The 25,911-nt window shown below is 55.5% G+C and overlaps 1 protein-coding gene across 8 annotated transcripts in view; it reads right to left on the minus strand.

Moving 5' to 3' along the window:
• Window positions 1-14,060: 14,060 nt before the first annotated feature.
• Window positions 14,061-25,911, minus strand: part of ACTR3B (actin related protein 3B) — a 43,525-nt gene continuing 31,674 nt past the window's right edge. For 2 of the 8 annotated variants that reach the window (XM_036412729.2, XM_036412726.2), the window contains exon 12: window positions 16,800-16,919. Coding sequence is in view for 3 of the 8 variants with exons in the window: in XM_036412720.2 (XP_036268613.1) it covers window positions 14,459-14,554; window positions 16,794-16,919 (222 nt within the window). In the remaining 5 variants the exon portion in view is untranslated. Of the gene's footprint in view, window positions 14,565-15,521; window positions 15,605-16,793; window positions 16,920-18,558; window positions 18,564-25,911 lie in introns of those variants that run through there. The other 6 variants (XR_004983515.2, XR_004983514.2, XM_036412735.2 and 3 more) reach the window with 6 other exon arrangements.

A 25,911-nucleotide genomic window follows, 5' to 3' on the forward strand; every position in this document is an offset into this window, starting at 1 on the left:
AGTCAGTCGGGGGAAAAGGAGACATATGTAAGACTTTAGACGATAAAATAAGTTAGTAGCCCAGCCTCTGCTTCGTTGCTGCTGTTGTTGCTGCTGTCCTCACCCGAAGATATTTTTCCATTGATTTTCAGAGAACAAACCTGCAGCCCAGGTGCCTGGCCCTGACCGGGAACCAAACCCATGAGCCTTCGGTGTGCAGACCAACGCTCTAGCCTCTGGGCACCCCGACACGGCCACCCTGGCTTTCTGAGTGCCTCAGCCGGATGAAACCTGCGTGCTGGTGTCAAGTTGGGGCTGGTTGGTGCAGGGGTGAAGGACCAGGAGGAGGAGGGACGCCCACACCAGGCCATGTTACCACATTGGCCAGCGCCATCTGGGCTGGTGCTCATCCTGCTGGAACTTCCTGAATCTGCACCGGCACTTCCATTGCCAACGGCGCCTCCGGAGCACCAATCCCCTCTCCCGTCTGCACAGACATGGTGCTTCGTGCAGGGAACTGAGAGAGGGTCCCGGGGCTGGGGGGCAGGCGCAGGTGACCCCTCACCGGCCATTCGCCGTCACTGTGCCCGGCCTCGGGGGCCACGCGCAGTCCTGCCGGCGGCCAGGGCGGGTGAGGCGGGCGCTGCAGGAATGAGGCAGGAGGAGGCTGCAGAGAGGAGGGCGGGCAGAGCTGGAGCAGCAAGGCCCTGAGGGAGACCCGGAGCGGTGCTGCTGTCTCCAGGGCCTCCTTGGGGGTGAGGGTGGCGTGTCTCCAGCCTCTGAGCAAGGGCCTTGCCCGGGGCTGTGTTCACCGGCAGTCTGCGGGTTACACACACGTTAGGAAAATAGAATTACGTTTGTCTAGAAGACAGTGCGGTGCGGGGAGAAGAGAAGACACACATTCAGCACATACAGCATGTGAGCGCAGGTCTGGTGTCCATGCTCGGGGTCCTGTTTCCAGAGAAGCCGCATTAAACATGAGAGCCTGCTACCCGTCCACATGGAGGTCACAGGCAGGTCAGCCTCCAGTGGCCTCCAGCGTGCTACTGGAGAGGAGCACATGGCTACCATAGCGGGTTTTTTTCTGTCAATTCTCCTCCGTGAGATAATTGATACCTTGTCGAGTTTTTCCTTTCAGACATTCATCTCATCCCTGTGCTTAATAGAAAGATACTCCCAGCCTGCTCCACCATGGCCCATAGCAAAGCAATGATTTATTTTAAAATTTGCATTTAAGCCGAGCGGCATTGAAACTCATCAAAGCACCGTCTCTGATGTTACAAACTGAGGGCAGCACCGTCTCCGCCCGGATCTGTGGCTCGATGCCCAACACGAATGAGAGCCAACTTCATTGCACCGGCCGCGGAGATATGATCGTGACAACATTAACCAAAAACGTTCTCAGCGTGCGGCCCTGTCACCACGAAGCCGGCCTCGGCCCCGGGGAGCCGCTGGGGCCCACGTCTGTCTGTCTCGTTAGGGCACGGGGTTTGGGGACTAAATAAGCAGCAGCGAGCACTTCCGACAGCACGGCCCTCGCTGTCCTCCAGCACGGCCGCTGTTTCCAGACCCGCCAGAGTCCCAGAGCACTCTGCAGCCCAGGGCGCCGAGACAGAGCCTGATACACAGAGGACGCCGTGTGTCCCGGCACCGATCAGCACACAGAGCTGCCAATCCCATTTATTGTTCAATCGCTTATTTCAGCCGCAGCGCCTGCTCGGGAGGCGGTTTGGAAATAACGTGGTCGGAGCGCTATTCTGTCAGTTCTGCCCACGCCGCCCTGCTTCCCCTGCTCCGGGCAGTCTCTGCCCATGACTGCCATCACCGCCCATCACTGCCCTGCACTGGGCCCCCAGCCCACACTCCCTCCAGCCGGCGGGCTAGCCTGGGAGAGCGAAGGTAGGGTATTTCAATAAGTCCATTAGGGTATGCCCTGGCCAATTTGGCTCAGTGGACAGAGCATCAGGCTGCAGACTGAAGGGTCCTGGGTTAAATTCCACATGCCCAGGTTTCGGGCTTGATCCTCAGTAGGGGGCGCGCTGAACACAGCAGATCAATGATTCTCTTTCATCATTGATGTTTCTATCTCTTTCTCCCTCTCCCTTCCTCCCTGAAATCAATAAAAATATATATTTTAAAAGACCACTGGTGCTGCCGAAACTGGTTTGGCTCAGTGGATAGAGCGGTGGCCTGCATACTCAAGGTCCAGATTCGATTCCAGTCAAGGGCACGTACCTTGGTTTCGGGCACATCCCCAGAAGGAGGTGTGTAGGAGGCAGCTGATTAATGTTTCTCTCTCATCCATGTTTCTAACTCTCTATCCCTCTCCCTTCCTCTCTGTAAAAAATCAGTAAAATTAGAAATAAAAAGACCACTGGTGCTAATCTCCAATGAGGGCAGCCCCAGCAGGACAAGCCCCGTGCTCAGCCCTGACCCAGGTCTGTGCCACTCAGGACGTGCCACGGGGTTCCTGCTCCTGAAGGTCCTTTGTTGTTGTTTTTTTATTTTTTATTTTATTTTTTTAATATATTTTATTGATTTTGTACAGAGAGGAAGGGAGAGAGATAGAGAGCCAGAAACATCGATGAAAGAGAGAGTCATCGACCAGCTGCCTCCTGCACACTTCCTACTGGGGATGTGCCCGCAACCAAGGTACATGCCCTTGACCGGAATCGAACCCGGGACCTTTCAGTTCCCAAGCCGACGCTCTATCCATTGAGCCAAACCGGTCTCGGCCTGAAGGTCCTTTGGATCCATTTCCAGTTGAACTCCTGGGACCAGAAGGCAGCCTAGTGGTCCTCAGCGCAGGAAGGAGGGCAGGTGCCCGACCCCATCCGGGGCTCCTGTGCCCGAAGCGGCAGCTGGAAATTCAGGGGCCACCTCTCAGGCCCTCTCAGCAGAACCTGAGCCCGCCAGCCTCAGGCTGGGCTGCAAAATGCTCATATTGTTGTTAGAATTAAACTGGAGGCCCGGTGCACAAAATTTGTGCATTGGGGGTGGGGTCCCTCAGCCCAGCCTGCACCCTCTCTCAATCCGGGACCACTGGCTCCTAACCACTGGCTTGCCTGTCCCCATAAGAGGCCACTGACCCCTTCTCCCTCCCCCAACCCCTAGGAGCCACTGACCCCTTCTCCGACCTCCTGTCCCCTCTTTCAGGTCCAGCAGCACAGGTGGTCCCTGTCCCTTGCCCCCCCCCCCACTTCTGCTCCCGCCGTCCCGTGCTCTATCCCTCCCCCAGCGTGGAAGTGGAAAGAGTCACTGAGACTCCGGTGGCTCTTTCTAGGGACATGGAGGAGATTTCCGGTGGGAACCACACAGAGGACACAGGTGACCTTTCACTCACTCCGACACGCATCACGATGAGACGGGAAGGAACGGGCTGGTGGGACCCTGTGCGCCGGAAGCTGTGCGCTCAGAACCCACGGGAGCTTTCCACCGCATTCCCAGGGAGCTGCCAGTGTCTGTCTGGGAGCTGAGCGGCAGGTCCGTCTGTCAGAGACTCGGCCGTGCGCCTCCTCCACAGCCAGCCGCTCCTCCCCACGCTGGTGTCTGCTGCCGCTCCTCCCCACGCTGGTGTCTGCTGCCGACCCCTGCTCCCCTCCACGGTCGTGTCACAGGCCAGCGGGTGAGCCCACGCCCTTCCCCGGCAGCTCCGTGCTGAGGCCGGGCTGGCGGGGGTCACAGCTCCCACCTCCCAGCACGAGGCCTGAGTTCAGAGCAGCTGGGCTGGGCGCTTCCCAGGGAGGCTGCTGAGGGACCCAGGCTTTGCATCTGCCTCTGGGCTCCTGTTCCCAGAGGGTTTGACAGGCACACTCACTCTGAGGGTCAAATTGCCAAAGTTTGCTGTCACGGAATGCCATTTGCTCGTTACCGTTCAGGGCAATGAGCAGCTTTTAAAATCCCCTGAAAGGGTGTGTGCAGGTGACTAGCCCTCCGCGGCTTCAGATTTCAGCTCAGAACTGGCCTCTGGGGGTTGGCAACCAGCCTTTGCAATCACATGGTGCTCCGTGTCACCCGCAGCCAGGACCTGCCGTCCCAGAGCCAGCGCGGTGCGCGGTGCTGGCGCGCCCTCTGGTGTCCGCCACTGGCACCTCGGCCTGCAAGCCGGGCGAAGGGTTGACTGAACCAGGGATGGAACCAGGTGGGAGCCTCCGCTCAGGGCCCTCCCCAGAGACCTAGGGAGTCAGGTAGGGAGGGGAGAGCAGGGAGGGCCTGGCACCGCAGATGTCCATCTCAGCTCTGGCGCTTTCCACGTCCGCCACCCAACAGCCTTTACATCCTCCCTCTGGGGGCGGGTAACTGGGGGTCAGAGGTGAGGAGACACACCGAGGTCCACACGGTTAATAAATGAGGACCCAGGGTGCAAATCCTGGCCTCCAGCCCTCAGCTCAGGCTCTAAACGCCTCTGGAACTAGTGGTGGGGGAGGGCAGACAGGAGTGATTGGAGGGCAGAGCGCTCACTGATGACAGCACGCCTCCTGCTGAGCCGTGAGCTCGGTACATGACCTGCCCACGGGTCATTTTTTTTTTTTCCTTAAACATGTTTTATTGATTTTTAGAGAGAGAGGAAAGGAGAGGGAGAGAGAGTGAAACATCAACGTGAGAAACACCGACTGTTGGCCTGCATCACAGCCCATGGCGCGTGCCCGCCCGGGCACAGTGCCGTCGAGGCTGCGGCCTCTGGGTGACAGGACTCCGCTCCCACCGAGCCCACGGCCGGGCGCCTGTGCGTGTTTCCATCGTCACTCCTGGAGCAGCGGGTGCGGGCATGCCCGTGAGCTCCAGGCTGCGCTGGCTTCCGGCTCACAGGTGCTGGGAGACCCTCCCCTGGCCTCAGCGGCTGCCGCCCCGCCTCCTCCTGTCCGCCTTCCCCAGGGGCTCCCAGCAGGTGCGTGGCCGGAAATGCTCAGCCCAGCCCTCGCCGGTGCTCAGCGGTTAGCGCGTCAGCCTGCGGGCTGAAGAACACGTTACAGAGTCCAAGGCTGCCACCCATTAGAGTGGCAGGGAGCTCAGGTAGGCGCAGATCGCCCACCTCCTCCCCGTTCTGGTCGTCTTCACCACAGGCACGCGCCCCTGGGACATCGCTCCCCGGATCCGGGTAGTGAGGTCCCTGTGGACACCCACAGGGGTCCCTCCGGGCTGACCCGCTGGGACCGTCACCAAGCACCTCCGTCCGCCCAGCTCTGTCCTGCGAACGCACAACCGTCGCCTAGAGTCTCGTCTGCTCCTTCAGGACTCCCCGGACCGCTGGAGCCCACACTCCGGTGACAGGGACCCTCGGGCCCGCACCTGCGCTGCGCTTTGAGTTGAGAGCAAGTCCTTTCCCTGCGTCGGAATTCAGTGTTTACAGCAGCGGCCGGGCCTCCCCGTCACTCGGGCCAGAAAGTGCTCCGCCGTCAGACAGACACGACCAGGTGGACAGCCGCCGCTCAGCACTGGCTCGCAGGCGGCTGGCCCAGCGTTGACGCAGTAGCGTAGGCTTCCCCGGCGCCCGGGGTGATGGCGGGGCTCAGCCCGAAGCGCTCCCTGAGCCGGCACCTGGCCGCCCTGCTCCCTCGGCCTCCTGGGAAAGGATGGCGCTCTCTCTGCTGTCCGCCCTCCAAACACGGACGGCCCCATGAGTGTCTGCACGTGGGCCATTCTAAGAGTAAAACTTAGCACGTGGACCTGTGAGACCTTCAACCAGAAGTGGGTGTGTTTCCTGCCAGTGTGGCTCAGTGGCTGCCAAGTGTCGACTCACCCACCAAGAGGTCACCATTCAATACCTGGTCAGGGCACATGCCCAGTAGACAGCCTGTTTCTCCTCATCCATGCTTCTCTACTCCTCTCCCTTCCTCTCTAAAATCAATAAAAAATTGTTTAAAAAGTAGGTCGTGTTTTATATCTTAAATATATACAACGCTATTTGTCGATTATATCTCAACGAAGCTGGGGTCAGGAACAAAGAAGGCAGTAAAACAGGGGTGCCGGTTTGTGAGAAGTGCAGGGCACCGCCCAGCGTCCTCTCAGCCTCATTCTTGACTCCCTGGCCCTCTCCTGGCCCCTCCTGGGGCACCCTATCCCCTCACCCTCCTCTGTCAATCTCCCCACCAGAATGCCACAGGGGGCCGCCAGCACCCTCAGCCTCTGCACCCGGGAGGGGCCACCCGGGGTCCAGGGAGAGCACGCAGCTCTGTCCCTGACGAGCCCACAGCTCAGCCTTCTTCCAGCGGACTGTGGGAGAACTTCTCAACCAGTCGCCACCAGCCTCTGGGAGAGCCAGGCCCGGACATCGCAGGAGTCAGCAGAGCACGGTGCCGTGCCGGGTGCTCGGCAGGTTGGGTGCCGTCCTGGGCAGGGCACATACTCAGGTTGCAGGTTTGATCCCTGTTTGGGGTGCATGTGGGAGGCAACGATCAATGTTTCTGTGTTTCTTTCCTACATGGATGTTCCCCCTCCATATCTCTCTCTCTCTCTCTCTCTCTCTCTCTCTCCACCTCTTCCACTCTCTCTAAAATTAACATATCCCAAAGGAGGATTAAAAAAAAAAACTTCAGCCAAGAAGGATCAATCGCACAAACCCAGAGGGGAGGTCTCCATGAGCCCAGAGCCCTCACCTCGCAGCCTCCTCCGTCACCCCCACCGCTCATCTGCCCCCCAAACTCGTATGTGGGGTCCTGTGGCCACCGACTCCCCTGGCTCCTGTGGCCTCATCTCACCAGGTGAAGAGAAGGAAAGGAGACGAAGAGACAGAGCCAGCAAAGGCAGTGACGACCCTGCTCCACCCCACACCCCGCTTCACGGTGATGAGCCAAAGGCAGGAAGTGAGCCTCACGGAAACCATCACCGCCCGGTCACCACCGCCAATCACAGCGGGAAGCGGGGGGAGGTCACTGAAGGCCAGAGGTGATGGAACTATCCAGAATGTATCTGCGGTGATACACACAGCCAGCAGGCGACCAGGCCAACAGTGACGGCCGATCTATCCGACCCACTGATGAGAAGATAGCCAACACCATGTTATTTAAATTTCCTCATTGATCCTTAGGTTTACCATATTAATTTTTAACAGTAATTTAAAACTATCAAATCAATTACTAATCCTCTTTAACCAATAAAAAAATTTTTATCAGTAGCAAACACTATTTCTTTAAATATGTTTTTATTGTTTTTTTCAGAGAGAGAAGTGAGAGGGAGAGAAACATTGATCGGATGCCTCCTGTATGCCTCCTGCTGGGCATAGAGCCTGCAACCCAGGCATGAGCCCTGACTGAGAATCGGATTGGGGAACCCTTGGTGCATGGGACCAACTGAACCACACTGGCCAGGCTAGCCAATCCTATCAGTACACATCCAGACTGTACACACACAGCCGGAAACAATCCGAGCACCCCAAGCTGGAAGCAAATGCAAACTGAGACTCCAGCCTGCGGAATACTCCTCTTGCTTTGAGACATACTGCAGGATAGAAAGAACTAGTATTTTTTATTCCTTTTTTTTATTGCTTTCAGAGAGGAAGAGAGAGGGAGAGATAGAAACATTAATGATGAAAGAGAATCACCGATCAGCTGCCTCCTGCACGCCCCCTACTGGGGAGCAAACCCACAACCTGGACATGTGCCCTTGACCAGAATCAAACCCGGGACTCTTCAGTCTGCAGGCCGACGCTCTATCCATTGAGCCAAACCAGTTAGGAGGAGAACGAGTATTTTAACACGAGAACAATCGCTCCGCGACCAGTATCAAGCTGTCACTTCTTTCCTCTTTTAAAAATGTATCTCCATCTGACCAAGTGAAATTGATGTAATTGCCAATGAGCCCCATGCAATTATTTTGCCAACCTGTTTCTATTTAACAAGCCTGACAGTTCCTTTTAAAGGAGACATTATGAAATATTCTGCAGCTAAGTGGAGACTGTTCCCCAGGTGAGTCCCACGGGCTCTCCTGCGGTGTCAGGTACGCTGTGCACGCGATCCATCTCCCGAGCCTGTCGGGCGCGATCTGCTTTTCCGGTGAGACAGAGCGGGGGGCTCGGAGAAGGCCTTCGTCACGAAGGCTCAGTGCTTCATCGCTCCCCCCGGGAGGCTGCGGGCTCTGCGGGCATTTCCGCTGCTGGCTGTGCTGTGACCATGTGGAGGGGCCCGCACGCAGGTGGGCTGTGGCTCACACACCCCCTGCAGGCGGGAGGGAAGCCAGTTAGTTCATGGACCTGAAAACTTTTTTTTGTTTGTTTTTTGTTTTTGTTTTTTTAATCAATCTTTATTGTTCATATTGTTACAAAGGTTCCTCATTTCTTCCCCCCTCCACCAGGTTCCCACCCCACCCTCCGCCCCCTCCCCATCCCCCATTGTCCTCATTTATAGGTGCAATTTATGTTCAGTCTCTTCCTCCCTCCCTTTCCCCGATAGTAAATCCCTTTTCAGATAGTAAATCAGTTACTTAGCATTTTCTCATATCAATAATACCACCACCTGCCCAATGATACATTTCACACAAAAGACATTTCCAAATAGGACAACCAGCCTCATCCAGGCCCCACCCAAGGCACTCACAGATCAACACCCCAGCCCTATACTAACTCAACACATCCAGATCTAAGCCTTCATCACTTGATTCAGCAGACCCTCAAGTTCCCACAAAAGTTTCCAGCCATGTCTGAGAGGCAGCTGTGGGGCAGGGGCAGGCGAGGAGCGAGCTGTTCCGGGCCTGGCTGCTCCGGGCCTGGCCTCTGATGCTCTGGTCCGTTTCACAACCAGCTGCTCCGGGTCTGGTCACCGCCGCTCCCGACCTAGTTGCTCTGGACCTGGCTGCTGCTGCTCCAGGCCTGGCCGCACCCGACCCGGCTGCTCCGGGCCCAGCTGCTCCAGGCCTGGCCACTCCCAGCCTGGCAGCTGCTGCTCCGGGCCTGGCCGCACCAGACCCGGCTTCTCCAGGCCTGGCCGCTCCCAGCCTGGCAGCCGCTGATCCGGGTCTGGCCACACCAGACCCGGCTGCTCTGGGCCCGGTTGCTCCAGGCCTGGCCGCTCCGGGCCTGGCCGCTCCTAGCCTGGCAGCTGCTGCTCCGGGCCTGGCCACACAAGACCCGGCTGCTCCAGGCCTGGCCGCTCCCAGCCTGGCAGCCACTGCTCCGGGCCTGGCCACACCAGACCCGGCTGCTCCGGGCCTGGCCACTCCCAGCCTGGCAGCCGCTGATCCGGGCCTCGCCGCTCCCAGCCTGGCCGCCGCTGCTCCGGGCCTGGCCGCTCCCAGCTTGGCAGCCGCTGCTCCGGGCCTGGCCGCACCAGATCTGGCGGCTCCGGGCCTGGCCGCTCCCAGCCTGGCAGTTGCTGCTCTGGGCCTGGCCGCACCAGACCCGGCTGCTCCCGGCCTGGCCGCTCCCAGCCTGGCAGCCGCTGATCCGGGCCTGGCCGCTCCCAGCCTGGCAGCCGCTGCTCCGGGCCTGGCCGCATCAGACCCGGATGCTCCGGGCCTGGCCGCTCCCAGCCTGGCAGCTGCTGCTCCGGGCCTGGCCGCACCAGACCCGGCTGCTCTGGGCCCAGCTGCCCCGGGCCCGGCCGCTCCGAGTCTGGCCGCTCCCAGCCTGGATGCTCCGGGCTTGGCTACTGCTGTTCTGGACCTGGCTGCTCCCAGCCCGGCTGCTCTGGGCCCGGCTTCTCCGGGACCGGCCACTCCGGGTCTGGGTATTCCTGGACTGGCCACCCTGGGCTTGGCTGCCTCCGCCTCAGGCCTGGCTGCCACTGCCCCAGGTCTGGCTGCTCCAGTGCTGGCTGTTGTTGCTCTGGTTCTGGCTGATGCTGCTCTGGGGCCTGGCCATTGCTGCTCCGGGCCCGGTTGCCATTGCTTTGTGCCTGGGCACTCTAGGCCTGGCCGCCGCTGTTCCAACATTCTGTCTTTTTTTTTTTTTTTAAACATATTTATGTTGCAATGTTGGCTGGTGAGTTGAGTTCTGACTTAATCTTTGATTTTTCAAGATCTTCTTTGTATTCTTTCTTAAGTAATTTTACTATCTTTTGCTCTCACTTGATTTCTTCACATTGAGAACTTTGGTTTCTTCCTCCTTGTCCTGGGAGCTCAGCAGGTTGGCCTGTGGCACTCCTTTGTTCTCCGCGGGCTCACGCGCTGCTCCAGCCTGTTGCCGGGGTCGGCGCCACCCAGGAAGCAGCCCCCGGCCTTGGCTCCATTGCCCGCACTCAGAGGTCGATGGCTCGGGGGCACCCCCCCCCCAGGGGCCCCGTCGCCCAGCTCCCTGCCGGCCCCCGGCTGGCTGGTGTCCAGCAGGGGCTCCTGCTCCCTGTGGCATTCCTCCAGTCTGGAGCTTTTTTTTTTTCTCCTTCCCGCTGGGGGAGTCTAGGATCAGAGTCAACAGACTGTCCTCTGCGCGCAGTGCGGGCGACTCTGGGGGCTCCGCTTTTCGCCGCTCCCCTGGGATTCCGCCTCATAGCCCCGTCTCCCCCTGCCCGAGCCTGGGTCCCCAGGGATTGGCCTAAAACTGGGGTTCAGAGCAGTCCGGACTGAGGCTCAGCGCAGCCGGAGGCTTTGTTTCTTCCGGCTAGGGTAATCCAGCATCAGAGTCAACATTCAGTCCTCTGCGCGCAAAGTGCGCACGACTCCGGGGGCCCTGCTTTTCGCTGCTCGCTTGGGATTCCGCCTCACAGCCCCGTCTCCCCCGCCGGAGCCTGGGTCCCCAGGGTCTGGCTCATAACTGGGGCTCAGCGCTGCCGGTTCAGGGGTTCAGCCCAGGCTGGGGGTTTTATTTCCTTCCTGCTAGGGAACGCCAGGCAGCACCCAGCCCTCTCCTCCTCTCCGGCTGCAACCTCTCTGCGGGCGTGCATGCGGGCAGCATGTCTCCGTACCTTAGGCTTTTTTCAGCTCCTCTGATTTTCCTTCTGGTTTTCTCTTTCCTTCTTGTTGTAGAATTTTCAGTCAGTCGACTACCTGTAGCTCTGGGCGATGTCCACTCTACATTTTAGTTGTATTCCATTGAAATTGTTGTGTGCTGCTCCGGTTAGGTGTCTACCCGAGCAGCCATCTTGGATCCTCCTCTGAAAACTGTTTTTAAGACAGTTTTCATGAGTGGGGCTCTCGGGACACAGCTGCTTTGAACAGAATAACGGCTGGAACCTACTGCACACTTGTTGTGCCCTGTGGCTCTCATGCTCAGATTGATGACTCTTTGCTTCCTTATCACATACGATGCAGTCAATCACAGGGCACACACATGTTGAACAAAGCACCTTGAATAAAAATAATTCCACATACAAACATCGGCAGCAGCTCCCTACAAGACATCACATGCCAGAGATGTGGGTGGGGGAGGGCCTTCCACAGCTCCTCCTCCGCCATTCCCGACTGTCCGGGCGGCACTCTGCCCGCCGCCCACCGCCCGCCACTCCAGGCTGTCACCCACCTGCTTCTCCAGCCTGGGGACGAGCACATGGACACCAGGCAGTGCCTCACCCCTCCCCGTGTGCCGAGTGTCTCCCTGGAAACGGGGTCACAGCAGCACCCGTCACAGGGAGCCCAGCTCACACAAGGCCCCGGTGAGCTCCGCACAGGCGATGCTCAGGGCTGGCCGCCGGCTGTGCTGCGACCACAGTTCTGCTCTCATCGCCAAGGCCCCTCCACCCAGATGGTGCCCGCCCCCAACTGGACCATCTGCCCAACGCCCTGAATTCTCCAGTTTCCAGCAAATTCAACCTCTGCCGGGTGCCCACCTTGGTGACGCTGTGATCGCTGAGAAGGGCTTGTCTCTGTGACTAGTCTCCCCAACTTGAGGCTTGAACCTCCAGTCCTGGGACCCTCCACTCTCAGCCTCTCACTCCCTGTCCTCCCCACCCTCCTGGCTTCACCCAGAGAACCCGGCACCCGCCCCCACCCACCCACAGAGAACCCGGCACCCGCCCCCCCCATCCACAGAGAACCTGGCACCCGCCCCCCCCACCCACAGAGAACCCGGCTCCCGCCCCCCCACCTACAGAGATCCCGGCTCCCGCCCCCCCCACCCACAGAGATCCCAGCACCTGCGCCCCCCCACCCACAGAGAACCCGGCACCCGCACCCCCACCCACAGAGAACCCGGCACCCGCCCCCCCACCCACAGAGAACCCGGCACCCGCCCCCCCACCCACAGAGAACCCAGCACCTGCGCCCCCCCACCCACAGAGAACCCGGCACCCACCCCCCCCACCCACAGAGAACCCAGCACCCGCACCCCCCACCCACAGAGAACCCGGCACCCACCCCCCCACCCACAGAGAACCCGGCACCCACCCGCCCCCCCCCCACCCACAGAGGACCTGGCACCCACACCCACACCCACCCACAGAGAACCAGGTACCTGCCCTGCCCCCACACTTGCTGGCAAACCTCAGCCCCAAGGTCCACTCCCCGCTCATCCCCTCCCCTGGAAGCTGGACAGGAGAGAGCCCACCTCCTTGGTGTGTCCCCGTGAGCACCCAGGGCCTCAGAGCCCCCTGTGCCGGGTGAGTCACCACACACCTCCTCCAAGACCCGGACAGATGACACCCCTTCAGCAGCCTCCATCTCCCACGTGCAGTTGTCCTGGACACCCCACACATGTAGGAGCAAAATCCTGGGCATGTTCTTCCGTGTGGTCTTGAGTAGAAGCTTACCAAAGGCGGACGCGATGCCTGGACTCCCGCGTGGCCAGGTTCTCCGCGGGTGGGCAGCGACCAGGGGGCAGGGGAGGCGTCCCTGTGACAGGTTCTTGGCCTGGGGCTGAGTTTGCATCTACATCTGTTAGGTAGCGCCAAGCAACTTTCTACACCGTTAGACAGCGCAATGGTTCTGAAAACCATTGGCTGACAATTTTAGAATGTTCAAGTGTGCATTTGTTGAGTTATTTTTATGGAAAACTGTTCACGGAGGCATTTTATTGTAGAAGGTGGATATTACCTACTGACATCGTCACACTATAATCTAATTCAATCTGGAGAAAAAGCATGTGCCATTTCCTTAAGATCACCAACGCAACTGGCACTCTTCCTTCTTACTGAGTGACCGACCCCAGCCCCTTCGACAGACAGTACTTGGCAGGTCTGTTTAAAGAAGCAAAACATTAGCCCTGGCTGGGTAACTCAGTGGCTACAGCGTCCTCCCGATACACCAAGGCTGGGTTCGACCCCCCGTCAGGGCGCATACAAGCAGCAGCCAAGGAATGCATCAATAAACAGAGCAACAAATCCATGCTTCTCTCTTCCTCCTTTTTGCTCGCTCTCCCTCAGATCAATAAATTCTTTGCCCGGCCAGCATAGCTCAGTGGTTGAGTGTCGACCATGAACCAGCAGGTCACGATTCGATTCCCAGTCAGTGCACAAGCCCAGGTTGTGGACTCCATCCCCAGTGTGGGCCGAGCAGGAGGCAGCCGACCCATGATTCTCTCTCATTATATAATAGTTGTGTATCTCTCTCTCTCTCTCTCTCTCTCTCTCTCTCTCTCTCTCTCTCTCTCTTTCTCTCTCTCTCCCCCCCGACCCCCAACCCCCTCCCGCCTTATCTGACTCGCCTGGTGCCGAGGACCAGCCAGGGCGTCATGTCTAGAACAAGCGCCCTGCTCAGGATCTGTGAGCTGGACAAACGTGAGGACAACCTCAGAGGGGACGGGGAAGCCTAGCAGTCCTGTGGCCTGAGAATGCGCACATTAGGTTCTAACGCAACCACTGCTGAGGCCCGGCCTCTGAGCCAGGGCCATGGAGGAGCTGCCGGCTGGGAGGGAGGCGAAGCCTCGAGGCCCGTGGCCGCCGCCGCCCACCGTGCGCCAGCCAGGGGTCCACACGAGGACGTGAGCGGGTCCACGTCTCCCAGCGCTGGCTCCGAGCACACACGTGGCTACTGCCCTCTGGCGTGCCTCGGGGACACGGATGGCCACACTCCGGGGAACCAGCACCCGCCCAGGCCCGGTCCCGGCGCCCGCCCACACAGGGACCAGCCACGTGCACCAAATAAATAGAGTGCAAAATGATAGAAAATACAAACTTCAATTTGTATTTCAAGTTCATAACATTTTATTTACAAAAACTAGAAGCCTGCTGCACAAAATTCGTGCACGGGATGGGGGTCCCTCAGCCCGGCCCCCAACACTGCCAGTGCCCCGCACTCCGTCTCCGGCCAGAGGCCCGCACAGCTGGGGTGCAGACGCAGGCATCCCGCCCCGGCCGCAATGGGTGCCGCATCTCTGTCAGAGTGAAGGTTAATTTGTACAGTGCTCTTTAGTTAGACGGGACAGGCTGATGCCCCAGGGGAGGGGCTGCCTGCCCACATTCTGGCTGTTTTCCTAATGCGAGTCCAGTGCCCATTAGGCTGCTCCCGGCATCCCAGAAGCCAGCTGGAGCGGGTTGGGGAGGCAGGAGGGCACGAGGCACGGGGGCTCCACCTGCGCTGCTGCCTCGTACCCCCAACACCCGCATCACTGCTGGCCCCTCGCAGGGTCTGAAAGACAGCTGGCTCACAAGGCGACCACAGGCCCAGGGCCAGGCTGGCCCTAGGACAGGACTCCGAAGACGAGGCTGTGGCAGCAGATGCTGGGGCCGCACTCCTCGTAGTCCTTCTTGGTGTGGCAGGCCTGCAGGAACCCGGGCTGTACAGCCCGATTCGTGAGTGTCCAGGACAGACGCAGCTCGCAAGCTCACACCCCCCCCCTCCCCCCCGCTCAACAGGCCTGCCCTCTCCTCTCCTCACCACCCTCCCTCCCGCCCCAGACAGGCCTGCCCTCTCCTCTCCTCACCACCCTCCCTCCCGCCCCAGACAGGCCTGCCCTCTCCTCTCCTCACCACCTCCCTGCCCCCCCCAATAGGCCTGCCCTCTCCTCTCCTCACCACCTCCCTCCCCCCCCAATAGGCCTGCCCTCTCCTCTCCTCACCACCTCCCTCCCCCCCCCCAAGGCCTGCCCTCTCCCCCCCTCCCCACCCCCCCTCCCCCCCCCCAATAGGCCTGCCCTCTCCTCTCCTCACCACCTCCCTCCCCCCCCCAATAGGCCTGCCCTCTCCTCTCCTCACCACCTCCCTCCCGCCCCAAACAGGCCTGCCCTCTCCTCTCCTCACCACCCTCCCTCCCGCCCCAGACAAGCCTGCCCTCTCCTCTCCTCACCACCTCCCTCCCCCGCCAATAGGCCTGCCCTCTCCTCTCCTCACCACCCTCCCTCCCCCCCCAATAGGCCTGCCCTCCACCTCTCCTCCCCACCCTCCCTCCTATCCTCCCTCCCTCCCCACCCCCGCCCAGACAGGCCTGCCCCTCTCCACCTCTCCCGGCCTGAGCAGCCACACGGTCCCTGGTTGAAACCCCTCGGCTCTGTCTGGGAGCTGTGCTGGTGTCGCGGTTTGTGGCTGCTCCGTGCTGAGGAGGAAAGGCACTAAGCCTCGGAGCATCAGGGCATCGAGGATTAACGCAGAGCGCTGAGGTCACGTGGGTTCACTGACCACACGGCCGTCACCCCGAGCCCCGGCGGACGGAGAGGCATGTCTGTCTGCAGGACTGGGTGGCGACTGTGTAGCAGGCACAGGTCTGACCCTCAGGACGCGGAGCGGCAGAGCCGGGGAGGGACCTACGGTGGAGGCGAGCACGGAGCCGCGGAACCGCACGGCGAAGCGCTGCATGCGGTGCGGGGTCACCCTCACCTCCACCGGCCTGGCTGCGGGAGGGCACAGGGCACAGGGCACCAGCCGCTCTGGCCTTCCTGAGACACAGCTGCCTCGGAAAGGAGGGTCTCAGCCACTCCTGCTGCACACCAGGCCCCTGCCCCCCACACTCTGCCAAGCCCAGCAACCAGCCCAGGTGGCACGGGGAAACAGCAGGCAAGTCTCTCAGAACCCTAAGGGCATTTAAAGAGTAGGCATCGCCGAAACCCGTTTGGCTCAGTGGATAAAGTGTCAGCCTGCGGACTGAAGGGTCCCAGGTTCAATTCTGGTCAAGGCCATGTACCTTGGTTGCAGGCACATCTCCAGTAGGGGGTGTGCAAGAGGCTGCTGATGGATGATTCTCTCTCATCGATGTTTCTAACTCTCTATCCCTCTCTCTTCCTCTCTGTAAAAAATAAATAAAATGTATTTTTAAAAAATAAAAATAAATAAATAAAAATAAGGCATCAGCCCTGGCCGGTATGGTTCAGCAGCTGGAGCATCAGGCCACCAACCAAAAGGTCTTGAGTTCAAATTCTGGTCAAGGGCACGTAAGTACTGTGTTGCAGGTCAGATAGGTGTGCGAGGCAACCAATCAGTATGTCTCTCTCACATTGATATGCCTCCCCCTCTAAAAAGCAAGAGAAAGATATCCTCCGGTGAGGATTAAAAAAAGGCAAAAAATCCAAGCAACAAACACAGTTCAGTTTATTTACTGAACAAATTGGCTGTTTTATTTTGTAGGAATAATTCCAGGTAACACTGAGTCCCCAAAATGCTCTGAGAATGACACCCGTTTGCTCCCATTCGCCCCCCCCCCGCCCTCGCCCGCGTGCCCGCGTGGCCCGCTGCGGGCTGTGCCGTCGGGCGGAGGCGTGGAGCACGGCACTGTCTCCCTGCGAACGGCCGCTCCAGGGCACCGGGGCCTCGGTGCAGGGCCCGGCTCCCGGACACGGCCCGGCGCGGCCAGGGGCGGAGCGGAGCTGCCAGCCACCGCGCCTGTCCGCCTGTCCGTGTGCCACACTGGGAGGGAGCTCAGCATCCACCTCTGCCCGTACCCCCAGCCTGGCTCAGGGCCCCGGACACCCTTCCCTCCGCCCCCGACACCCTTCCCTCCACCGCCCCCCGGACGCCCTTCCCTCCGCCGCCCCCCCCCCACGCCCTTCCCTCCGCCCCCCGGACGCCCTTCCGCCCCATCCCCACCTTTACTCTGCCACCGCTGAGCTCTCGGCTGAGTCGCAGTCTGGCATCCACCACCCTTTTCAAGTCTCGCTGCAGCCGCCGCCCAAAGTCTCTGAACACTGTGGAGCCTCCCGAAAGCACAACGTTCTAGAAGACAAAGCAGAGGTTTCCTGGGTGAGCCGCCCGCCCACAGACTGCCGGGGAACAAACGATGACAAGACACTGCTGGGCACTGGATAATTCTGTGGGATTATTACCAGTACTTTCAGGTGTGATCGTGAGACTGCGCTTATGTTTTTCTTACAGCGTCCTTATCTGTTAGAGACACTTTCTGGAATACTTATGAATGGAGCACAATGTCTGGGATGAGCTCAGCAGTACCCCACGAAGGAGTGAGGGTGGCAGGTACTCCCGCTCACCGCAGGCACCGCGCCCACCCCGGCCAGCGGACCAAACACTGCGGGGAAGACGGGCGCCTGCAGCGGCCTGTGGTGCTGTGAAAGGCTCTCTCTTTGGGGACAGGCTTTCCCGCTCTCCAACTGAGCCCGAAGCCCGGCTCTCAGCAAAGCCGAGCAGCGTGCTTCTGGGACGTGGTGCCGAGCCCTAGAGACAGGGAGGCCCGGCTGCCGGGCCAGACTGTCTGCACGGCTCCTCTCCCGCCGGCTGGACCTGGCTCTGCCACCCCCCTCACAGGCCGCTCACCTCCTCGCCCAGGTCTCAGCTCCCCTGGTGACCTCTCAGCAACACCAGGTGGGCTGCCAACAACCTTCCAGTGGCTTCTGCAGTTCTCTCTCTTTCTTCCTCTGTGACGGTTCACTTTACACGCCAGCGTGGCCTGCCTGTGGCACCCAATCTAACTGGCACGGCGCCGGGCTGGGGGCTCCTGTCGATGTGGTGAGCGGGAGTGTCCCTCCGTGCGTCCGTGGGCCTCATCCCCGAGCGAAGGGACGGGCCTCAGACTGCAGTCCGCTCCGCCCAGTCCCGCAGCCGCCTGCCCTGATTCAGGACTGACCAGGGGACGCAGGCCAGGGCGTGCTAACCCTGACACAGACATGGAGGCCGCGGAGGGAGGAGATGGAGACGGTGCAACCACCTCTGCCGCTGTGTCTCTGGAGAGCCCACTGACAGCCTCTCCTCTGCCGTCGTACAACCGGGCCTTCCTGTCCTGTCCCTGTGACAGCACCGCAGCCCTCCTCCTGCGGCACGAGGACCCAGACCTTCCTCCTACCCCTCCCATGACCAGACCTAGCACCCAATCCTCCACGGCTCCTTCTCCGCACGGCCTAGTTAGTGACGCCCTCCAAGGTGAGCATGTGAGAACCCTGGATTTCCCATCAACCCATCACACACTGCCCGGCCTCTCCGCGTCTTCCTGCGAGTCCGCGCCTCCCTCGTGGGCATCGTCCCGGGCCGCCCACCACTCTTGCTCCTGCCCCTCGGGCTCCCACCCACCCCTGGGGTGCAGCTCACGCTTTCCCAGCCGTAGGTGGGATAAGTCACCTCCCTGCAAAACCCAATGCGCTCCGTGTGGTAAAACCCGCCTCCACGTAAGGCCCCCCAGTGCACCCACTTAGCACACGCAGCTGCCAGCACCCCCCCCCCCCGCCCCCCGGTGCACACAGCCCAGGCCCCACCCGCCATGCCCACAGTAAAGGCCTGCAGAGGCCATACTCCTCCAGACCCACATGCTCCTCTCCGCCACCCAGGGGTGGACACAGGGCATTCCCTTTGGCCAGGGCTCAGTGGGTCTGAGCTGTCCCCGGGGCCAATGGCCACACATGGCCACTTGGGCTCCGATGCAAACAGCCCTGGCCAGGCAGCTCAGTTAGTTGGAACATCACCTCCAGGCACCACGTTTGCAAGTTCGATCAACCAGTACCCTGGCCATGTGGCTCAGTGATTAGAGGGTCAGCCTGCATGCCGAAGGGTCTCGAGTTTGAGTCCCAGTGAAGCGTAAGTACCTGGGTTACAGGTTCAATCCTGGGCCTAGTCACAGCGTGTGCAGGAGGCAACCAATCAATGTGCCTCTCTCCCATTCATGTTTCTCTCTCTTTCTCTCAATCTCTCTATCCTCTACTCCCTCTAAAAATCAATGGAAAAAATATCCTCAGATGAGAGTTAACAAAAAAAAAAGAACCAATGAATGCATAAATAAGCAAAACAACAAACTGATGTTTCTGTTTCTTTATCTCTAAAAATCAATCTAAATGATTTTTAAATTAAAAAAAAAATGTTTTTAAGTTTTTTTAAATAAAATTTAAAAAATAAATTTAAACACAATTTCACAAGCTGTCCCGAGTCACCCTGGCCCCATTCTGAGGGCTCAATGCACGTATGATCATGACGACACAGTGAACGCACAAACGCTGCATCACTATCGGCACAGGTCGACGCCCTGCGCAGGCCGAGGCGGCGCCACCTGCAGTCCCCAGCGCCTGCCCCACACGCACTCCGTGTGGGTGCTGTCCCTGCCCCAGCGGGAGGTGGCCTGGCAGGTGCTCAGGAACATTTGTTCAGCGTGGTCAGTGCAACGGCACCACTCCCTACAATGACCTTCTCCTCGCAGCACGTCACCATCTTCCTCCCCGGAAACACAGTCCTGCTGGGCGTGGGGCTCCACAGGAAGCACCGAGGAATGCTGGGCACAGGAGGCGGTGGCTGGTGCACACACCCAGCCCTTCTGTCCTCCACCCACCCAGCGCAGCATCTCTACTGTTCCCCCGTCAGTCTCCAGTCAGGCCTTCACCAAATAAAAGGCCTATTTTGAAAAGAGTTGAAAACCCCCAATGATATCTTAAAATATGTACTTTTCTCTCTGAAATATTAAAGATATTTGAACTCATTCAACATGAAGAATAAAAAGTTATATATATTATCTCCTTTACTTTGCCACCTGATTCTCTGATTTAAAAGGCCTGAGCATAATTATATATCCAATTCAAGCAATTTTGTTATAGAAAAGCCATCCCTTAAGCTATTTCAAAGTATAATTACATAAACAATAAAATAAAATTTTAAAAAATAAAATAACCCACAGAAAGCTTTAAAAAATGTATTTACATGTGCTTGACAAATATAACGAAAAAGAATTTTAAACAGCTCTTGGCCTGCCTCCCAGTGGTTTCCATACCTTCCATGCCTGGCTCCAGCAGAACAGACTTCCTGCTCACCTGCTCTGTCTGAGTTAAGGCCCCACCCCCTGGCCCAAGCCCCTCCCCGCTCTGCAGGCCAACCCCTCAAGACTCAGCTCAGTCTGCCCCTTCTCTCGATTACCACACTTTGCATGGTTCGTTTGAGTGACATGTGGCCTGCGGTGTTTCCCATTAGAATTATTTCAGTACTGGAGGCCTGATGCACGAAGATTCATGCAAGAATGGCCCTTCCTTCCCCTGGCTTCCGAGACCACCTTTGCTCCAGCCAGAAGCTGCCTTTCTGCCTTTGCTTAGGCCCGGAGCCGCCTTTCCACCTTCCCACGCTGCCCAGAGGCCCAGAGCAGCTGGATCGGTGCAGAATGCCTGCATTGTCGCAATGGCAATGACTCGGCGCCTGTGTATGCAAATTAACCTGCCATTTTGTGGGGTTAACTTGCATACTCACTCCTGATTGGCTGGTGGGTGTCATGAAGGTACAGTCAATTTGCATATTTCTCTGTTATTAGTGTAGATTATTTTTAGCTTTTTTTTTTAAGGTCTAGAGGACAAGAACCCTCTCTCCTACACACTTAAGTCCCCTGCTTTGACTATGATCGTGTTGTGGTCTGTCCGGAGCTCGGATATCTGAGGACCAGAACTCAGGAATGAAGACATGCAGTTTCATAACAAAGCAACTCAAAACCAGCCCTGCCCACAAGTACAGCACAAAAGCGACTGAACATGGAGACGAAGCCAGCTGCTACAGCGCTGCAGGTTTAGCTGCACATCACAGTCACCCAGACGCTCCTAACACCCAGCCCAGGCTGAGCCCGACCACAACAGCTTCCCTGGGGGTGGGACCAGGCATGTGTCCACTCTGACACTCCTGAGGGTGATGCCCACGGCAGCCAGGGCTCAAGCAGCACCTGCTCCTGGCAATGTCTTGGCCTTTGGGGACAGCATAGGCCTCTCACACGTGAGCCCCTGAGGCCCCAACCTCCCTACAAAGAGGCTGTACAGCCAGCCTTCTTATCCACAGGCCAGACTGAAATAAAAATTAGGGTATGACTACTTTCTTCCGAAGAACAAACTTCTGCTTTTCTCAAGATTCTGAAGTTTCAAAGCCACCTTTCATTCTCACCCCTCCACCATCAGCCTGAGCAAGGTGCTAACTCACATCGAGGACCAGCTGCCACCACGGGGCCCAATGAGCCTCCTCCAACTCCCCCACCGAGGACCTGCACCAGGGGTCCGGACCGGTCTCCCAAACAGCAGGCCCTCAGGCACCAAGGCGCTGGTTCAGAACTCCCTCCTGCTGGGTTTCTGGGGTCCCACTACAGCCAATTCAGACATCACAGCTGCCACAAGAGGCTGTGGGGACCACCGGGCAGTGCGGGTGACAGGGGCCGGAACCAGAGCCTGCTCTCATGGAGGGTCCCTCACCTGTCTGGTCAAAGCTCAGCAGGGCTCAGCCCCCTTGACTTCATAACTTCTTTTGGCTCTGGACCATGCTTCCTCCCCAGTTCACTGAGTGCTTTGTCTTTGTTTTGTTTTGTTTTGTTTTGATGCTTTTTTATTGATTTCAGAGAGTAAGGGAGAGAAAGACAGACAGAAACATCAATGATGAGGAAGAATCCTTGATTTGCTGCCTCCTGCACACGCGCGTGCACGCGCGCACACACACACACACACACACACACACACACGCCACTGGGGGTAGAGCCAGCAACCTGGGCATGTGCCTTGATCGAGAATCGAGCCATGACTTCCTGGTTCATAGGTCGATGCTCAACCACTGGGCCATGCTATCCAGACCACTGAGCGCTTGTAAGCCCAGGCAGGTACCTGTGCCACGGATGAGAGCGGGCCCGGCAGGAACAACATCAGTAGCGGGAAAGGAACGACAGTTCCAGAGCGACAGGAGAGGAAGGGCAGGCCTAGGACAGAGCAGAGGGCAGTGTGTTCTGCAGGAAGGTGTCTCCCACCGGAAGAGGGTTCCAAACTCTAAAAACCCACCGACCCGTACACCTGTGCACGTCACTGAAGTTCAGGCGAGGTTCTTCCCATGACAAGCTCACACCCACTGGGAGGAGGAAGCCCATCCACCTGCCTGTCCCAGGAGAAAACCCTCACCCCATCAGGAGCAACTAGTAGCCACTGACAGAAGTCCATGTCCAGCAGGACAGAGGGAAGACCCCGGATTCCTGCTCCTGCTCTCATGGACAAGAAGACCCAGAGGCCACCTGTTCCTCGCTCTCACGGACCAGAAGACTCAGCTAAAGCTGAGATTTAAGAAGTGAGGAGAGCCGAGACCGGTTTGGCTCAATGGATAGAGCGTCGGCTTGGGGACTGAAGGGTCCCGGGTTCGATTCCGGTCAAGAGTATGTACCTTGGTTGCGGGCATATCCCCAGGAGGGGGTGTGCAAGAGGCAGCTGATCGATGACTCTCTCTCATCGATGTTTCTAACTCTCTATCTCTCTCCCTCTCTGTACAAAATCAATAAATTATATTTATTTTTTTTTAATTTGATCTAACAGGCTTTATTAAACAACTAGAGGCCTGATGCATGAAATCCATGCAACAGTAGGCCTTCCTTCCCCCCTGCAGCTGCCACAGGTTTCCCTCCGGCACCCGGGACCCGGCTTCCCACCCAGCCCTGGCTTCCTCCAGAAGGCTGTCTGGTCTAATTAGCATATTACACTTTTATTATTATAGATTCATGTAGTAACTAGAAGGGCACTCAGAGGGCTTGTACAAAATGGAAGGGTTTTTTTTTGTTTTTTTTTAGGCAAAAACAATAAATTATATTTTTTTAAAAAAAATAAGAAGTGGGGAGAACAAGATGGACTGTTTCACTGAATCTCAATATCCAGTCTGTCTTCAGTTTGCCCTTCTTGTGGATTTTATTGGAGGACATTCAAGGATATGCAATAAATAGAGAATTATAATTATTTTCACCCATAAAGAGTTATCTATATAGAAAAAAAATTTCCAGTAATAAAAATAACACTTTTTAACTATAAAACTTCAAACTATTTTAAAAGACAAAAAGTAAAAGTTGTCCATCTACCACCCCCAAAGACATTTTAGTTAAGAGGCTGGCATATGAAGAATGTGTTCAAGATGGTGGCATAGGTAAAGGTGGTACTCACATCCTCCCACAACCACCTCAAAATTGCAACTAAACTACAGAACAACCATAATTGAGAACCGCCTGAAATCTAGCTGAACAGAAGTCCTATAACTAAGAATATAAAGAAGAAGCCACATCGAGACTGGGGATCAAAGGTGGAACAGATGAACCAGAGGATCAAATCAGCGGTTTGGGAGATAAGGAAGCAGGAAACACTCAATTATAACAGCAAAAGAAAAAAGAATTTAAAAAAATTAGGATAGTACAAAAAGCTTCTGGGATAACTTCAAGCAACCAACATTCCCATCATAGGGGTGCAAGAAGAAGAGCAGTAACTAAAACCCTTTGTGAAAAAAAGTGATAAAAACTCCCCAACCTGGTAAAAGAAAGACAAGTCCAGGAAGCACAGAGTCCCAAACAACAAGATGAACGCATTGAGGCCCACACCAAGACATCCTAATTAAAATGCCAAAGGTTAAAGACAAAGAAATAAACTTAAAAGCAGCAAGAGAAAAGCAGTTAGTTACATACAAGGGAGTGCCCATATGACTGTCAGCTGATTTCCCAACAGAAACTTTGCAGCCCAGAAAGAATTGGCAAGAAATATTCAAAGTGATGAATACCAAAACCACTCTACCCAGCAAAGCTATCATTGAAAATTGAAGAACAGATAAAGAGCTTCCCAGACAAAAAAAAAAACTAAAGGAGTTTCTCAACACAGAACCAGTATTATAAGAAATGTTAACAGGTCTTCTTTAAGAATAAGAAAAAAACACCAAACATATGAATAATAAAATGACAACAAATTCATGTCTATCAACAATTACTTTAAAAGCAAATGGATTAAGTGCTCCAATCAAACGATATATGGAGGCTGACTGGATAAGAAAACAAAACCCATACATATGATGTCTATAAGAGATCCATTTCAGATCCAACTAAAAGGGATGGAAAAATTATTTCAAGAAAATGGAAACAAACAAAAGCTGGGTAGCAATACTTACACCAGACAAAATAGACTAAAACAAAGGCTATATAACAAGAGACAAAGATGGAACCAGTAATTCTACTTCTGGGAATTTATCCAAAGAAACCCAAAACACTAAATCCAAAAACATGTGTTCATATGTTCAATGTAGCATTATTTACAATAACCACAAAGAGATGGGAGAAACCTAAGTGTCCATCAATAAATGAAAGAATAAAGAAGTAGTGCATATATACATTAAAATGTGACTCGGCCATAAAAAAGAACAAAATGTTACCATCTGCGGTGACAGTGATGGACCTAGAGGGTATTATGCTAAGTGACATAGACAGAGAAAGACAAAGGCCATATGATTTCACTTATATGTGGAATCTAAAAAAAATAAAACAAACAAATAAGCAGAAAAGAAACAAACTCATAGATACAGGAATACTTTAACAGTTGCCGGATGGGAGGGGGCTGCAGGGATGGATGAAAATGAAAAGGACTAAAAAAATCAAAGAATTGATATAATCAAAAAAAGTTTAGCATATATCATTCAGAACCTTTCCCTCTATAGATATGCAAACTATATTTCTATATAAAGTGAAATATTGGGTCGGCAGCTAAGTAATTGCGGGTTCACACACATATGGCTTCAGTTGAATTTTTAGGTTTGCAGACGTAGTACAAATGTAAAACACATTTTGTTATTTGGTAGTTGGCTATTCAGCTGTTAATCAGTGAAAAAGTTTTTGATCTGTTTTGTAGTTTTCGTTTGGCGTTTGTTGAAAAATGAAAATCAAAAGGAACATTTTCGTCATATTTTGCTTTTTTATTTCCACAAGGGAAAAACGCATTGCAAGCTCATAAAAAGTTGTGTGCTGTTTATGGTGACGAAGCCTTAAAAGAACGGCAGTGTCAAATTGGTTTGCCAAATTTCGTCTGGTGATTTTTCACTCAAAGATGAAAAACGCTCTGGTCGTCCAGTTGAAGTTGATGACGCCCTAATCAAAGCAATAATCAATTCGGACTGTCACAGTACAAACACGTGAAGATTGCAGAGAAGCTTCATGTATCACATACATGCATTGAAAATCACTTAAACAACTTGGCTATGTTCAAAACACTCGATACATGGGTTCCTCACGAACTGAAAGAATCACAGTTAACGCAACGCATAGCAGCTGCGATTTGCTAAAGAAACGTAATGAAAATGATCCAGTTTTAAAACGACTGATAACTGGCGATGAAAAATGGGTTTGTTTACAACAATATCAAGAGCGGAAAAGATCGTGGAGCAGGCCAGGTGAACCAACTCAAACAACATCAAAAGCTGATATTCATCAAAAGAAGGTTTTGTTATCAGTTTGGTGGGATTACAAAGGAATTGTCTACTTTGAACTCTTAGCCCACCCAACCGAACGATCAATTCTGATGTCTACATGAACAACTAACGAAATTAAACAATGCAGTTGAAGAAAAGCGGCCCGAATTGACAAATCCAAAAGGTGTTGTATTCCATCATGACAATGCAAGGCCAAACACATCTTTGGTCACTCGGCAAAAATTAATGGAGCTTGGTTGGGATGTTTTGCCACATCCACCATATAGTCCTGACCTTGCACCATCTGATTACTTTTTGTTTCGATCTTTACAAATACTCCTTGAATGGTAAAAATTTTCAATAATGATGATGATGTCAAATCGTACCTGATTCAGTTTTTTGCTAATAAAAACCAGAAGTTTTTTGAACGTGGGATTATGATGCTGCCTGAAAGATGGCAAAAGGTCATTGATCAAAATGGGCAATACATTACAGAATAAAGTTATTTAGTTCCATGAAAAAATTGTCTTTGATTTTCTTTAAAAAATCCCCAAGTACTTAGTTGCCGACCCAATACTAT

The sequence above is a fragment of the Pipistrellus kuhlii genome, unplaced genomic scaffold (assembly GCF_014108245.1).
Source record: "Pipistrellus kuhlii isolate mPipKuh1 unplaced genomic scaffold, mPipKuh1.p scaffold_m20_p_47, whole genome shotgun sequence".
NCBI lineage: Eukaryota > Metazoa > Chordata > Mammalia > Chiroptera > Vespertilionidae > Pipistrellus > Pipistrellus kuhlii.